The 17,870-nt window shown below is 46.4% G+C and overlaps 1 protein-coding gene across 1 annotated transcript in view; it reads left to right on the top strand.

Moving 5' to 3' along the window:
* The first annotated feature begins 1,481 nt into the window (after positions 1 to 1,481).
* The window catches only part of LOC139418021 (TSC22 domain family protein 2-like), a 47,600-nt gene continuing 31,211 nt past the window's right edge, over positions 1,482 to 17,870 (top strand). Inside the window, exon 1 of the mRNA XM_071167152.1 lies at positions 1,482 to 3,831. Within this exon, the coding sequence (XP_071023253.1) occupies positions 2,189 to 3,831 (1,643 nt within the window). The 5' untranslated portion in view covers positions 1,482 to 2,188. The remainder of the gene's footprint in view (positions 3,832 to 17,870) is intronic.

Genomic DNA, 17,870 nt, shown 5'->3' with positions numbered 1-17,870 from the left:
CGTTGAGCTTCCTATTTGTTGATTCTGATACTTCTCAAGTGGTAAACTCGGGCATCATCTTTTACCGCATTCATGTCATGTTGGACACTCGGGACCTCCGAGTAAATTGGAACGTAAATGATTTATGTAGAGCTTCCTATTGGTTTATTCTGATACCGCCCAAGTGGAAAACTAGGGATCCAAATCTTCCACCTAGATTAGAAAATTGGAAACGTCAGAGTTTCCAACGCAATGGGAAGGCGGCATTTTAACAACGAGTAAGCAAGTCATGCCACATTCATGTGCTAGTCGGAACGCCGAAAATTAGGACGTGCTTATCGTTGTAGAAAGATGATCCTGAATTTCTTGGTAAGTATCAGAATCAACCAATAGGAAGCTCTATGCCAGGAGTGTCAAACGCATTCCATGGAAGGCCAAGTGTTTGCAGGTTTTTGTTTATTCCTTTCAATTAAGACCTTAAAAAACCAGATGAGTGGAGTTCCTTACTAATTAGTGACCTTAATTAATAAAGTACAAGGGAGGAGTGAAAACCACTCGGCCCCCCGTGGAATGAGTTTGACCGCAGGTTGGTGGCACCTTAATTGGGGAGAATGAACTTGTGTTCATGGCAGGAATTAGTGGAATGCATCAAATACATGGTTTCCATATGTTTGATTCGCTCTGTTCCAGACATTATTGAGTCATCCTCTCCTCAGCAGCCTCCACTGAGTTTGACACATGCGCTCTACATAAATAACGTTTGTTAATTTACGTAAATAACTTATGTTCATTTTAACTTCTGAGTTTCCGATAGCACATGAACGCAGCATTTGACACTGGTTTGAGATGAGAAACACTATTTTCACGCCATTGAGACCACCACAGCCGGAAGTTCAAGTTAGGGAAATGTTCACCTTACCTGTTATAAAAATCACTCCAGGTCGTAGCTGAATCGAAGTGGCATGAAAAAAGTGTGTCCCGGTTTGGGATATCAAATTCTTTCAGAATACGATAAACGCTCTTTTCACGGCACTTTGATACAGCTACAACAGGAAGTTACTTTTTCATAGCAGGTTAGGAGAACTAGGTTAAGGTTAGCGAAAATGCTCTCCTAACCTGCTACGAAAAAAATTTCCGTTCGTAACTGTATCGAAAAGAGTGTGACCAAATACAGCACAGCACGGTTAAAGGGTTTGTTCTATTTGTGGTATGATGTGTCCCTTCAGAATGGTCGTCACTAGTTACCACAGCCACAAAGTCATAAACCCCACCGATTTCTACAATATATTTTCATAAAATCTGATTTTAAACCTAATCCTTAACCAAACTTCTAACATTATGCCTAACAACCAAACTTAAATTAAGACAACAAAAAAAGCACATTTTCGTTTTCATTCATTTTTACGATTTAAAAAGTAAATCAGCGTATCCCATTCGAATTCTCCAATGATTTACGTAAGTCAATGCGCAACCCTCCCAGAGTGCTGTTCGTTTTCTTTTTTGCCATCTTGTCGAGTGGTAAGAGGAAGAGCAGAGCGGCAGTTAGCTTGCTGCTAGTAAGTAGGTTTGTGACATAGCTGCAGCTCTAAATAGTGAGAGAACCAGAGGACGAGGAAGATAAACTTTATTAAATTCAGGAATATCTGTCTATCGGAGGATATAGATTCAATGTGAAGATTTGGAAGAACATTAGGACTTGTTTACATGATGTCGTACAGGCTTGTTTATAGGTAAGGATCGAACTAACGACACCGATAGCTATTATTTGGTTAGCTTTGAGCTACATTAGCTAGCCAGCTAAAAGGGAGAGTGGTGAACGGAGCCCGCCTCAGACTAAAGTGTTGGTAGCAGCTGGTGAGCGGTAACTGCAACAGGGGGCTGCTTACAACTCCGGGGCCGGGACAATAACGCACGCAGGAGGCCAGGTTCGGGAAGAACTGGAGGAGAGGAGGTGGTGATATCGGGATACTTGTCACACAGCGACAAGCTAACGTTACCCTGTCCGATTTCGGACGGTGGCCTGTTTTTTTTTTTTTTTTAACAGACAATCTGCAACAGGAGAGGGGAACAAGGAATATGTCGCATACTTGCCTGCTATAATCTGTCAATTCTTTAGCTAGCTCGTTAAAAGCTATCACTTATTGAGCTCAGACGAAACGCGTATCAAGGAAATAGACAGTCACTTGAGTGACTAGCAAAGATATTCAACATGTCAAAAATGCCAGCAAAGAAGAAAAGTTGTTTTCAGATCACGAGTGTGACACAGGCTCAGGTGGCGGCCAGTAGCATCACGGATGACACCGAGAGTCTGGACGACCCGGACGAATCCAGGACCGAGGATGTGTCATCCAAAATATTCGACGTGTCCCTGGCCGATCCTGGAGTATGTGATCGAAGTTCATCCGAGGAGACTTTAAACAATGCAGGGGAGGCGGAGGCAGCTGTCATGGCCTTACATTTACTTCAAGAGGGGCAGCCAGTAGCTGCAACAGGTCCTTTTAATGGGAGCCATGCTCATAGAAGTACAGGCCTGAGCCATATCAACCCACAATTTTTAGGGGGTAGTGTTCCTGTACCAGCTGCGAGTCAGCCCTCCATTCCAACCTCGGCCACCCAGCAGTCGACAGCAGTCAACGCTGGCCCTGCTGCGAATGTTTCCCCAAGTGTATCTCAAACGCCCCCCGCGGCACCTAGCTCTACAACGACGACAAGCTGTAGTTCACGTTTCAGGGTCATTAAACTTGACCACAGTACAGGAGAGCCCTTCAGACGGGGCAGATGGACATGTATTGAGTTCTACGAGAGAGATTCTGAGGGCTCTAGCATGAGCAGGACTGTGGATAGCATAAAACACGCTGTCACCATTGACCACAATGCAGACAGTGGGCTAGGGACCACAGGAAGCAATGTGGTTGCTCCTAGTACTCTCTCCACACAGGCTCAGGAGTCCACAGGTGATAGTGGCTACTACACTTTCCACCATGGCCACCCTCCGGAGCTTCAGCAGCAAGGCTACAGCCAAGAGCCCCAGACAGGGAGTGGGGCGAATGCCTTACAGCCCACAGGGTACTCAGCGACGGTATCGCTGGCACAGGTCAACGTGCAGCCCGCTGTCCCCCAAATGCTTCAACCTATTGGCCTCAATGGCGTGCCCCAAGGTGGCATGCTGCAAAAATCCCCCCTTGTGCCTCTTGCCACGCAGGCCCAGCAGTTTGCCTACTCCGCTCATCCCTCTGGAATGCACCCCAGTCAGCTGGACTACCGACAGCAGCACTTAACCCCTCTACAGCCTCAGGGCTCCAACCCTCAAACCCACCCCATGGCCTCCCTCTCTGTGGGGCCTCTGTCGAGTCAGGGCCCCTCGTCTGTCAACACCCCTCAGGCTGGGGAGCTGTCTGGGTCTTTGCACGGCGGTCCATTAGCCTCGACCCATGGCCTGTTGCTGCAGGTAGCCAGCGGGGCCGTTATGTCTCCTGCCCTACAGCAGCCGGTGAGTCATCCTCAGCCTTCAGGAGGAGTGGGCAGGGCCTCCGTTGTCCAGAATGTGCCTGCCACAGTGCCCAGTGCCACCAACACCCCCCCAGGCATGCCAAGCCAGGCCCCTGACCCAGGAGGACTCCACCTGGCCCAGGTAGCTCGCGGTGAGACCACAGCTGGAGCAGCCGGGCAGGGCCTTCCCACGGCCAGCCAGGGGGACGACAGCCGCAGGAGGTCGGACACCCTTCCTCAGCCCAATGCAACCCCTGGAAAAGATGTCATGAGGCCTTTCATCCCTGAGAGCTTGCAGCTGGCCACTCCCACCGTCAACAGCCTGTTCGGGATAGCCATTCCCATGGATGGAGATGAGGATGGGTAAGAGATTTGTTTTAAATTCACTTCAAATGTTGGGGGGCCTAGCTCAATGTTCAAACCTTATCTGTGTAGTGAGTGTAGTGTCCAGCCAAGGTGTTTATCAATTCACTCTCAATGGGGTGTCAATGGGCATCATGTTAAGATGTAAACAAAACTCAAGTGTTAGAAAACTGAGTAGCACTGAGGGCTGTTTCTGGAAGACTGCCATCATGTTATACATTCCCGTGGCATTCTGCAGCAGTGCGGTCATACTCAATGTTGTGTAGTGAAGGCTTCCTCTTGCCAAGGCTAGTGTGAGGTATGCTATTCCTGGAAATGTTTACTTGTATGTAAAAACATCTCTCGCGGTTGTGTTCAGAAGGTAAATGTGGAGTTTGGGGAAGGGCGGGGGGGGGGGGCGGGAGGGCAGGGGGGAGAACTGCGCCAGAGAGAACTGGCGTGGAGGGAGGAATCATTTTTAATGTGTTTCATTAGTGCCTACTAGGGCTGACCCCGTTTTAGTTGACTGGTTGATTTAAAAAAAAAATATATATATATAAATATATAAAACATTTTTTTTTAAATTACTTTTAGTCAACACTGCAGGAATGGCTCACCAGTATCACCAGTAGTGCATTTGCCGTTAATTCCCATAATTTCAGATATCCAATGTTTGTTTGGTTACTGTAATTTCTGTGAAAGGCATTTCATTGATTATTTTTCTTATTATTCTTTTTAAAGTTGTCATTGTCGTTGTGGACACGTTGTTTGCGGAGTGCACAACTTAGGCTACGCTTGTGATAAACAAGTTTTAGTTTTTCATTCCATTTCCGACTTGTCAATTTATTCATTGTGTTTTGTTTGGAACGCTCCTGTCAATGTTGAGTAAGGACTCGCACCTGATTACGCACAGAATTATGCCTAGACTACCTGGCCTGCATGCAAATGTAGGCTTATAAATGTGCTCATTTGGAGATCTGATAGTATTTCTGAAAAAAAAAGTCACGCTCAGAATCAGTGGAAACGTCATCAAATAGGCCTAGCTCATTAGTTATCCTTTGCGCAAATACAGCTGTGTCTGTCTGGAGCGCACTGGCGCAGAAACTGAGGGTCCAGAATATTTTATGCAGTGTTTGAAGTTCCTTGCAGACAGGCCATGTGTAGCTGTATTTTTATCAGGATATTTTCTACCTGCAGGCTGCCATGTTTTTATTTGTTGGCATTATGTAGGTTATTTTTGACATGGTTGGCAATAGAAATCACATTTTTATTTGTCACGTGCTGAAATACAACAGGTGTAGGTAAACCTTACAGTGAAATGCTTGCTTACAAGTCCTTAACCAACAATACAGATTTTAAGAAAATAAATAAATATATAACAAATAATTTAAGGAAATAAATAAATAAACAAAATAACAGTAGCGAGGCTGCAGTTGAAGTCGGAAGTTTACATACACCATAGCAAATACATTTAAACTCAGTTTTTCACAAGTCCTGATATTTAATCAGAGTAAAAATACTGTCTTAGGTTATTTTAGGATCACCACTTTATTTTAATAATGTGAAATGCCAGAATAATAGTAGAGTGATTTATTTCTTTCATCACATTCCCAGTGGGTCAGAAGTTCACATGCACTCAATTAGTATTTGGTAGCTTTGCCTTTAAATTGTTTAACTTGGGTTAAATGATTCGGGTAGCCTTCCACAAGCTTCCCACAATAAGTTGGGTGAATTTTGGCCCATTCCTCCTGACAGAGCTGGTGTAACTGTGTCAGGTTTGAAGGCCTCCTTGCTCTCAAACGCTTTTTCAGTTCTGCCGACACATTTTCTATAGGATTGAGGTCAGATCTTTGTGATGGCCACTCCAATACCCTGACTTTGTTGTCCTTGAGCCATTTTGACACAACTTTGGAAGTATGCTTGGGGTCATTGCCCGTTTGGAAGACCCATTTGCGACCAAGCTTTAACTGAAGTCTTGAGATGTTGCTTCAATATATCCATATCGTTTTCCAACCTCATGATGCCATCTATTTTACGACGTGCACCAGCCCTTCATGCAGCAAAGCACCCCCACAGCATGATGCTGCCACCCCAGTGCATCACGGTTGGGATGGTGTTCTTCAGCTTGCAAGCCTCCCCCTTTTTCCTCCAAACATAATGATGGTCATTATGGCCAAACAGTTCCAGTTTTGTTTCGTCAGACCAGAGGACATTTCTCCAAATAGTACGATATTTTCCCCCATGTGCAGTTGCAAACTGTAGTCTGGCATTTTTATGGTGGTTTTGGAGCAGTGGCTTCTTCCCTGCTGAGCAGCCTTTCAGGTTATGTTGATATAGGACTCGTTTTACTGTGTATATAGATACTTTTGTACCTGTTTCCTCCAGCATCTTCATAAGGTCTTTTGCTGCTGTTCTGGGATCGATTTGCACTTTTCGCAACAAAGTACATTCATCTCTAGGAGACAGAACACGTCTCCTTCCTGAGCAGTATGACAGCTGCATGGTACCATGGTGTTTTTACTTGCATACTATTGTTTGTACAGATGAATGTGGTACCTTCAGGCGTTTGGAAATTGCTCCCAAGGATGAACCAGACTTGTGGAGGTCTACAATTGTTTTTCTGAGGTCTTGGCTGAGGCACTGAGTTTGAAGGAAGGCCTTGAAATGCATCCACAGGTACACCTCCAATTGACTCAAATTATGTCAATTAGACTATCAGAGGCTTCTAAAGCGATGACATTTTCTGGAATTTTCCAAGCTGTTTAAGGCACAGTCAACTTAGTGTATGTAAACTTCTGTAAACTTCTTCCGAAAGGTTGCTGGATTGAATCCCTGAGCTGACAAGGTAAAAATCTGTTCTGCCCCTGAGCAAGGCAGTTAACCCACTGTTCCCCGGGTGCCGAAGACATGGATCGACGATTTCCCTTAAATGGGAAAAATAAAATTCAGACAAGTCCATTGGTCAATTTTATTGTTATTATTTTTTGGTTGGGGATGGCCCTAAAACACTGGACAACAACCCACTTTGTTATAGACACTCAGAACCCCATATTTACCCCCCCCCCCTCCTTTTTGTGTTGAGGGCTCTTAAATAAATTACACTAAAAGTAATGCTGACACTTTCACTGAAGTGAATACTCTCCTAGCATGGAGCCCTGTGTTTTGTTCTGGGGTAGAGTAACTCTGGATCTCTTCCTAGCATGACACCTCATAAATAGGGGGTAGAGAGGGAGAAATAATGATGGGCAGAGCAAGTTGTTGCCAGTGTAATGTCATCGGGAACAGCCCGTGCCCATTTTCTAATCGTTCTCGGATGTTGGCCTTGACATCAGTGGAGCCCTATATAAACGACCATGGAGCCATAATGGCAGCAGGTCTGCATCCCAAGTTACACCTTGTCCACTACCGTTGACCAGAGTCCTATGGAGAATAGGGTGTCATTTGGGAAGCATGACGTTGGTGGAGAGGACAGGCCGACAGGTGGGCTCCAGTCAACGGTGAGATGACATGGCTGGATTGAGTCGAGTCTCTGTCAACGGTCTAGCTCAGTCCTATCATGGCCTGCCCTGGCTGATGTTGACATGGGATTTTCTCAGTCCTTGAAATTGTTCACATTTCAGACTGATTCTTGATCACTTGTGCTCTCACTGTTTATTGACTTTTGGAGGCTCTTGAGAGGCTTCCTATAGATTCTCACAAACACTTGTGTAGAATGTTCCTGTGCTGAAGTTTGGTTAACCTTGGAGTGTGTGCTGGGAGGCTAGCCTGTGTGTAGCCTAAAGGGGAGATAGCTGGCTCTGTTTGCCAGCTAGGCTCTAGATTATTATGGTATCAGCTAATATTCAGATAAAATATATAAAACTTCCTGACAATTCAAAATGATCTAAATGTAAGAAACACATCTAAAATCATGTCACATCTTCTAGGGAGAGATATGTTTACTCCTACAGCCAGAGACGCATTGTTTTGTACACAATTTCAACTCCAATGTGAAACCAGGTCAGGGCCAAGTCTCATCGTTTGTTCTGGTCTTTATTAAAACAACGCTGGGTGGCGCAGTGCGACTGGGGAGAGATTGAGTCTTAAGGTTGGCATCTTCTATGCTCAATGCTGTCCTTTAGGCCAAATAAACCAGTGAGGATGCCCTTGGGACAAATTGGCTCCATTCAACAGAATGGTATGGTCTTCAACTGAATTATAACTCCCTGGATAGGTTCCCCTCAGCCGGACTCTCAATTGCAAGGTTAGGGGGGCGTAGTAGTTGGATCCTAATTTAGGACTACATCTTAATCGGCAACAATTATTTAACCTGTTTTTATCACAGATTTTTTTTTAGATAAATACCTGGGCTACTCTTAAGAGGAAAACCCAGTAACTAGGCAACACCGACTTGAGCTACAGTCAGGCCTTATGCCGTTGTGGTCACTCCAGGACCCAGCATTGATAGTCCTGTGCCCCTGTGGTGGCCCTACTTAACAAAGTGACTGGTTTCAGTGTGTGCATGTGAGCCACGCCCCTTCTGTGTCACTGCTGAAAAAAATAAAGGGAACACTTAAACAACACAATGTAACTCCAAGTCAATCACACTTCTGTGAAATCAAACTGTCCACTTAGGAAGCAACACTGATTGACAATAAATTTCACATGCTGTTGTGCAAATGGAATAGACAACAGGTGGAAATTATAGGCAATTAGGAAGACACCCCGAATAAAAGAGTGGTACTGCAGGTGGTGACCACAGACCACTTCTCAGTTCCTATGCTTCCTGGCTGATGTTTTGGTCACTTTTGAATGCTGGCGGTGCTTTCACTCTAGTGGTAGCATGAGAGTCTACAACCCACACAAGTGGCTCAGGTAGTGCAGCTCATCCAGGATGGATCACATCAATGCGAGCTGTGGCAAGAAGGTTTGCTGTGTCTGTCAGCGTAGTGTCCAGAGCATGGAGGCGCTACCAGGAGACAGTCCAGTACATCAGGAGATGTGGAGGAGGCCGTAAGAGGGCAACATCCCAGCAGCAGGACCGCTACCTCCGCCTTTGTGCAAGGAGGAGCACTGCCAGAGCCCTGCAAAATGACCTCCAGCAGGCCACAAATGTGCATGTCTGCTCAAACAGTCAGAAACAAGACTCCATGAGGGTGGTATGAGGGCCCGACGTCCACAGGTGGGGGTTGTGCTTACAGCCCAACACCGTGCAGGACGTTTGGCATTTGCCAGAGAACACCAAGATTGGCAAATTCGCCACTGGCGCCCTGTGCTCTTCACAGATGAAAGCAGGTTCACACTGAGCACATGTGCCAGACGTGACAGAGTCTGGATACGCTGTGGAGAACGTTCTGCTGCCTGCAACATCCTCCAGCATGACCGGTTTGGCGGTGGGTCAGTCATGGTGTGGGGTGGCATTTCTTTGGGGGGCCGCACAGCCCTCCATGTGCTCGCCAGAGGTAGCCTGACTGCCATTAGGTACCGAGATGAAATCCTCAGACCCCTTGTGAGACCATATGCTGGTGCGGTTGGCCCTGGGTTCCTCCTAATGCAAGACAATGCTAGACCTCATGTGGCTGGAGTGTGTCAGCAGTTCCTGCAAGAGGAAGGCATTGATGCTATGGACTGGCCCGCCCATTCCCCAGACCTGAATCCAATTGAGCACATCTGGGACATCATGTCTCGCTCCATCCACCAATGCCACGTTGCACCACAGACTGTACAGGAGTTGGCGGATGCTTTAGTCCAGGTCTGGGAGGAGATCCCTCAGGAGACCATCCGCCACCTCATCAGGAGCATGCCCAGGCGTTGTAGGGAGGTCATACAGGCACGTGGAGGCCACACACACTACTGAGCCTCATTTTGACTTGTTTTAAGGACATTACATCAAAGTTGGATCAGCCTGTAGTGTGGTTTTCCACTTTAATTTTGAGTGTGATTCCAAATCCAGACCTCCATGGGTTGATAAATTTGATTTCCATTGATAATTTTTGTGTGATTTTGTCAGCACATTCAACTATGTAAAGAAAAAAGTATTTAATACAAATATTTCATTCATTCAGATCTAGGATGTGTTATTTTAGTGTTCCCTTTAACCACACCTGTTGTATTTGGCGAATGGGACAAATACATTTTTATTATAGGTTATTTTATATATAAATGATATTATAGGTCATTTGTACATGTAGGTAGGGGTAAAGTGACTATGCATAGATAAACGGTGAGTAGCGCAGGAAAACAATGGGGGGGGGGGGTGCCAACTCAAATAGTCCGGGTGACAATTTTATTAATTGTTATGCAGTCTTATGTCTTGGTGTTAGAAGACCTAGACTTGGCACTCTGGCATTGCTTGCCGTGCGGTAGCGGAGAGAACAGTACAATTTTTGGGCCCTTCCTCTGACACTCCTAGTATATAGGTCCTGGATGGCAGGAAGCTTGTCCCCAGTGATGTACTGGGCTGTATGCACTACCCTCTGCAGCGCCTTGCAGTTGGATGCCGAGCAGTTGCCATACCAGGCGGCGACGCAACCGGTCAGGATTCTCTCGATGGTGCAGCTGTAGGACTTTTGGAGGATCTGGGGACCAATGCCAGATCTTTTCATTCTCCTGTGGGGGGAAATGGTGGTGTCGTGCACTCTTCACGACTGTTTTGGTGTGTTTGGACTTTGATAGTTTATTGGTGTTGTGGACACCAATAAACTAAGGAACTTACCTCTCGACCCGCTTCACTACAGCCTTGTCGATGTTAATGGGGGCGTGTTCGGCCCTCCTTGTCCTGTAGTTCATGATCATCTCCTTTGTCTTGCTCACGTTGAAGGAGAGCTTGTTATCCTAGCACCACTCTGCCAGGTCTCATCGTTGTCGGTGATCAGGCCTACCACCGTCAGCAAACTTAATGATAGTGTTGGAGTCGCGCTTGGCCACGCAGTCGTGGGTGAACAGGGAGTACAGGAGGGGAGTAAGCACGCACCCCTGAGGGACCCCTGTGTTGAGGATCAGCATGGCAGATGTGTTGTTGCCTACCCTTACCACCTGCCTACCCTTACCAACACAGTGGTTGGAGGGGAAAGGTCAGAGTGCAACCTGTACATTGTATTCCTTGATGCATGCAAACTATACATGTACTGGAGTAGTTCACCTGTACAATTGTTTCGCCCTGCTTTGACAGCGGGCTCCTCCTGTGAGCGGCGGTAGTGTTGAGTGAGTGCCACATGAAAGCATCCATGGTGTGGTTGAGAGATGGGCAGTCTTTAATCAGTGGGCCTCCGTCATATTTAATCTCTCCTCATCTCTCCTATCTCGAGTTACGCTGTGGCCCTTTTCCTACCCCATGCTGTAGCCCGTTACTGTCAGTTATTTTACCCCGGGCAGTTTCTTTGACCCCCCCCCCCCCCCCCCCCCCCATATCACTAAAAATACGTTTGTTGGCATTTGGACAAAAACAAAAATGTTTCCTCTATCGTAGCCTCATTGTGGATGGCCTCCTTGAACAACAACTATGATTGGGTTGTCAGAGGAACCTGCCACTTGGATTGAGAGATGTTTTGAGTGTATGTGTGAGTTGAGGAACGACTCGATCAGGTTGTTTTTAGTTCCTCTTCTTGTGAGTGTCAGGCGGTTTGGGCTATATCAATCCCACTCTGAACTGTTTTGGACGTGCACCGTTTGTCATATTGATCAACCCACTCTGTCTCTCTCTGTGTGTCTGATTATGGGCCAGGGGACCTACTAGACTCTTGAGACAGAAAATATACAGCATGCCAAATCACCGCAGCGATGATTACAAACCACAGTCTTTGTTCGAGAGGAGATGGAGGCTGTGTCAACCGTGTAGGGGAACCCTCCCACCCTCTGGGGCTTTTTAGGTTCACATTGAGTGGTGACAGAGGGTGAAAAATATAGAGGCCACACTGAGGGTTATTCTCAGCAATTTGAAATCTGACATTGCTGAAAGAGACATGTAAATTATTCTGGGTGCATTTTATTCTCTGCTCAGATCGGTCTGAAAGGAATTTACTTTCCTGCTTTGTCTGCTTTTTTTGTTTGTTGTCAAACTACATCCTCGTTTTTAAAAACTTTAGTTTCTAATGTTTCATCTTGTCAGCGTTGTGCACTTCCTGTTCCCCCTCTTGTGCTGAGCTTCTGCAGGGCAACGGACGTGACTCATACTGGCGGAGTAGAGATGTAGCAGTTTAATTCACTAATCTGACACCGTTGCACAACAGACTAGTATTTAATCAGTGCGCGTGTGTGTGTGTTTTGTCATTCACCAAGTGGTGTAAATGCTGGTGTAAATCCTGCCTGTTATTTGGTGACAGAGCAATTTCCTCACTCCTTTTAGTTATAGGTCCCATGAGAAGGGGAGGGGGGAGAGGACAGATTTAGGAAAATGTTATGCCCTGTTGGTTCTTATCAACTCTGACCTTCAACCTACCTTCTATGCCTTCAAGTGTGTGGTGGCTAAAGTATACTAATCCCCTTGAGTCTTGCCTCTACGCACTAGATCCAAGACATGGTTTTTACCCTATCCGTGACCAATGGCGGTCAGTGTCATGTCCCGAATGTGGAAAATCGAAGGAGACCACGTCCAATAAAATAATTGACCGTTTTGGAGCATTACGAGGGATGAATAAAACATTTAAAAAGGATGCGGTAAGACGCCACATGAAACCTACCCTGACAACATAATCACGGTGCATTCATTCTCAAATCCCTCTCTCTGCGTCGTCCCTTTCATTCAGAACTGCAACGTTGACAGCCACCTAAATCCTGAAGTGATGGTTGCTTTGATTTTCATAAAGGTTGGCTCGGGGCATCCAGTGTGCTGTCTAAAGGGTCTGTCACCCTGTACGGTATGTAAAGGGTTTTTTGTGTGTGACTTGTCACACTCGTATGTTAGCTGCAGCGCAGATGAGGCCTGGGATTCTTGGGCCCTGTAGTCCATTTAGTAATGTTATGTACAGTCCAGGCCTGCATTATTAGCTGTCTAAGCACAGCTTTAAAGATTTCCGGATACAAGTTATGTGTTGGAGTGTCACATGCCGCCTGGCTGCACAAAGCCTTTTTAACTGAAGCGTTTCACTGGGTGTCCTGTTCGTTCGCTGCCACTGTATAATGTGGCACAAGCAGGGATGAACTGTGATGCGCTGTATCAGCCCAGTCTGTCATGTTTCTGTCCTCTCTTGCCTGCACTCTGCTCTCTTGCCTGCGCTCTGCTCTCTTGCCTGCGCTCTGCTCTCTTGCCTGCGCTCTGCTCTCTTGCCTGCGCTCTGCTCTCTTGCCTGCGCTCTGCTCTCTTGCCTGCGCTCTGCTGCACAGTGGCTGCCTTACACTTCTCATTAGCTCTCTGCTGTGCAACAGGCCTGCTCATTGGACCCCAGGCAGTTACTGGAGAGTGACCGACTGTGTTTAAAGGGAATTGTCTGGACACGCTAGAGCAGACCTGAGGGGGACACACACAGGGAGTTCAGTGTGTCACGCTCATGCTTCAGTACCCTATTCTGTGCTTTATCTAACCGGCAGAGTCCATGAACTAGACCCTGATTTGGTGAAATGGAGCAGATGGCGTGTCTTTTATACCGGTTACCGTGCTCATGTCATCAGTTACTTGTTGCACTCCGGCTGAGTGGGTTGGGCTGGGCTGAGTGGGTTGGGCTGAGTGGGTTGGGTTGGGCTGAGTGGGTTGGGCTGGGCTGAGTGGGTTGGGCTGGGCTGAGTGGGTTGGGCTGGGCTGAGTGGGTTGGGCTGGGCTGAGTGGGTTGGGCTGGGCTGAGTGGGCCTAATATAGTAGCGGTTTTTCTCTCTTGGATTGACTCATTGTGACAGTGTCAGCAAAGATGCACAAGAAATTCATCACCTTTTGGCACAGAGCTGTTTCTAATCTGTGGAGCATTTTTGGCGCCAACCTTTCACTGAATTAACGTTTAGCCAGACCCTGGGGAGCCATCTGTCTGGTAACACTGTGTGCCGTTGAGTCAGAAGACTCAGTCCACGCCCTGCCAACGGTGATCCACCTCACCCTCCTCCATGTCCTGACCCCTAAAGAACAGAGGCAGGAATGGTTGGTGGCTAGCAGCACAGCTGGTACAGCTGGGCCCCCTACTGAGAGTCACGTCCTTGAGCCATCCAATCTCCCAGAGCGTAATGCATCGGCTCTGCCCGTACTACTGCAGGGTTCACTGTTTTTATTTGACACCCCATCCAGCTGACTCACTCTGCCTCAGTCATCCGTCTCTGTGCACTGAGCTCACATTACCTCTGGTTCATATCCTGCATGGATATTTTCCCAAGGAAGTAGTAGCGCAGGGAATGGCGGAGGCCGCTACGCTGGATGAGGAACAACAGACAATGGAGGCGGCCACCTGGCCTCAAGCCACTTGCATTGCATTCTGTGTACAGAATCGTTTTATGTTTTCCTGCTTAAGAGGACAGTGTCTTGTGTATGTGGCTTGTGGTTATGTTTTTCTGGGGGGGGGGAAATCATCCAGTTTTTCAGAGGATTCACTCAGCTGAGTGACCTGAGTTTGAGTGGCTGCGTTCATATTCTGTTCACCTCACATTTCGAAAGAGGTTTAGGCCCCCAAAATGAGAGAAATAATGTTGATTATGTTAACTCCGCCTCAGGTTTTTTTCCAGGTAACATGTTGATGCATTTGACCTGTCAGGGTAAATGTATTCAAGTTAGTTTTGTTTAGGTTGTGTTTTACAACTGTTACTCAATAAGAAATGGACATCAAATATTCTCTTTATTTAACCTAATCTGAAATACAATACATAAATTATGTAAAAGAACCGTTTCACTCATCACCTTTTATATAATATTTCAGGTATTTGGTAACTGCTGCCAATGGGTAAAACCCTTAAGAACACAGATTTTTTTCATTTGTATAAAGGTATTGTTGTGCAAAGCTTCTTATTTACTGAAGTGCTCGTTTCTAAATCCCCTGTCAAGCAGGCATCATGGGGCCAAGACTCTCTTTAACGGTTGTCATTATGATGCGCGCTCTTCAGTGAATAGCACAATAAAGACCTTGTATTTCTTGGTACGGTTTTGATTTACCCACGGTTCGGGCCAGATCCAATACATAATATTAGCCTGGACAGGTGTACCCCAAGGCTGTATCCTAGGACCAATACTTTTCTGCTCTCAGTGCACTTGTAGGTGTCTGCAATCACTCTGTTTTGATGAATGTGATTTTACCTGCCAGTCAAGTGCAGCAGTGCTCTAAATACAATTGTTTTCTTGTAATTATCTGACAAGGCAATGCCAAAGGGACGCACAAAGTTTCTGGTGACGTTTCCCATGTGGACTCTGGGCTATAGGTCACCCAGATAGTAAGTGTTATTTTGTAGCCTCTGCATGGCAGCATTCCCAAACCTTCACAAACTTACCTAAAGCAATTATTTCACTGCAGTCTCTACATTATGGCATATATTTAATCCAATAATGTTTACTGTTTGATGTAAGCGGGAGAGGCTATTTCTTGTGTAGGGTGCTCTCCCACTCTAAATATAATCAAGTGGAATGGAACAAATTGGCCATGTTAGCTACCACCAACGACGTGATACAGCTGCTCAGTGGGAAGCACCTTGATACAACACTGGTAATTTCCACTGGCTTGTCGTTACGTTAGCTAATTGTCAGGTCACGGTGACCAATACTACAAGTTATTTCTCCCTCGCCCATCAAAATAAACATCTCTTTATTTTACAAGTTTTAACTATCTCCGAATTGACTTTTTCTCCCCTTCTCTCTTAGAACGTATTCTCCATTTCTGTCTGGTCTCATTCGTCCGTTAATGAACTCCATTCTGGGCACTAGGGGTGTCTGACTGCCTCCGTTCTTTAAAATCAGTCATTTGGTTTCTTACTCTGGTTGTTACCAAGTGACCTCTTCATAGCTGCTCTCTGAGGTATTTGTTGAGGTGAAACTTGCAAGCTAAAATGCAGCACTTACTTGAGGTAATTCCACAACATGGGTTATGAGCGAGACTCAGAGGCACTGTGAAAAATAAATCTGTCATGAGCTAAAATATACAGTGCATTCGGAAGGTATTCATACCCCTTCCCTTTTTATATATTTTGTTACATTACAGCCTTATTCTGAAATGGATTCAAGTTAGTTTTTTTTTTACCCTCCAATTTATACACAATACCCCATAACAACAAAGCGAAAACAGGTTTGTAGACATTTTTGCAAAAGTATTAACAATGAAAAAAAACACCTTATTTACATAACTATTCAGACCCTTTGATCATCCTTGATGTTTCTACAACATGATTCTAGTTCATCTGTGGTAAATTAAATTGATTGGACATGATTTGGAAAGGCACACACCTGTCTATATAAGGTCCCCCAGTTGACGGTGCATGTCAGAGCAAAAACCAAGCCCTGAGGTCGAAGGAATTGTCCGCAGAGCTCTGAGACGGGTTTGTGTCGAGGCACAGATCTGGGGAAGGGTACCAAAAAATGTCTGCAGCATTGAAGGTCCCCAAAAACACAGTGTCCTTCATCATTCTAAAAATGGAATAAGTTTGGAACCACCAAGAGCTGGCCGCCCGGCCAAACTGAACAAGCTGGCTGCCTGGCCAAACGGAACAATCGGGGGAGAAGAGCCTTGGTCAGGGAGGTGACCGCTCTGATGGTCGCTCTGACAAAGCTCCAGAGTCCCTCTGTGGAGATGGTTGTCCTTCCGGAAGATTCTCCCATCTCTGCAACACTCCACCAATCAGACCTTTATGGTAGAATGGCCAGACAGATGCTACACCTCAGCAAAAGGCACATGCCAGCCCACTTGGAGTTTAAGGTCACAGTTATGAAAACGTAGGACACTAAAGAGGCCTTTCTACTGACTCTGGAGAAACACCAAAAGAAAGATGCCCAGGGCAATAAATTGCAATGTCTGTACTGTGAGACGCCTAAGACTGCGCTACAAAAGTAACAGTCTGGTGTGGCCACCAGCTGTATTAAGTACTGCAGTCCTCTTCCCTCGTGGTACCCTTCCTGCAGGCTCATCCTGACATGACCCTCCAGCATGACAATGCCACCAACCATATTGCTCATTCTGTGCGTGATTTCCTGCAAGACAGGAATGTGAGTGTTCTGCCATGGCCAGCGGAGCCCGGATCTCAATCTCATTGAGCACGTCTGGGACCTGTTGGATCGGAGGGTGAGGGCTAGGGCCATTCCCCCCCAGAAATGTCCTGGAACTTGCAGGTGCCTTGGTGGAAAAGTGGGTTAACATCTCACAGCAAGAACTGGCAAATCTGGTGCAGTTCATGAGGAGGAGATGCACTGCAGTACTTAATAAATCAAATCAAATTTATTTATATAGCCCTTCGTACATCAGCTGATATCTCAAAGTGCTTTACAGAAACCCAGCCTAAAACCCCAAACAGCAAGCAATGCAGGTGTAGAAGCACGGTGGCTAGGAAAAACTCCCTAGAAAGGCCAAAACCTAGGAAGAAACCTAGAGAGGAACCAGGCTATGTGGGGTGGCCAGTCCTCTTCTGGCTGTGCCGGGTGGAGATTATAACAGAACATGGCCAAGATGTTCAAATGTTCATAAATGACCAGCATGGTCGAATAATAATAAGGCAGAACAGTTGAAACTGGAGCAGCAGCACGGTCAGGTGGACTGGGGACAGCAAGGAGTCATCATGTCAGGTAGTCCTGGGGCATGGTCCTAGGGCTCAGGTCCTCCGAGAGAGAGAAAGAAAGAGCGAAGGAGAGAATTAGAGAACGCACACTTAGATTCACACAGGACACCGAATAGGACAGGAGAAGTACTCCAGATATAACAAACTGACCCTAGCCCCCCGACACATAAACTACTGCAGCATAAATACTGGAGGCTGAGACAGGAGGGGTCAGGAGACACTGTGGCCCCATCCGAGGACACCCCCGGACAGGGTCAAACAGGAAGGATATAACCCCACCCACTTTGCCAAAGCACAGCCCCCACACCACTAATACAGCTGGTGGCAACACCAGATACTGACTGTTACTTTTGATTTTGACCCCCCCCCCCCCCCCCCCCCTGTTCAGGGACACACTATTCCATTTCTGTTAGTCACAT

Source organism: Oncorhynchus clarkii, chromosome 1, assembly GCF_045791955.1.
Source record: "Oncorhynchus clarkii lewisi isolate Uvic-CL-2024 chromosome 1, UVic_Ocla_1.0, whole genome shotgun sequence".
NCBI classification, from domain to species: Eukaryota; Metazoa; Chordata; class Actinopteri; order Salmoniformes; family Salmonidae; genus Oncorhynchus; species Oncorhynchus clarkii.
The sequence above is the reverse complement of the archived record's forward strand: the minus strand, read 5'-3'. Positions and strand labels throughout refer to the sequence as shown.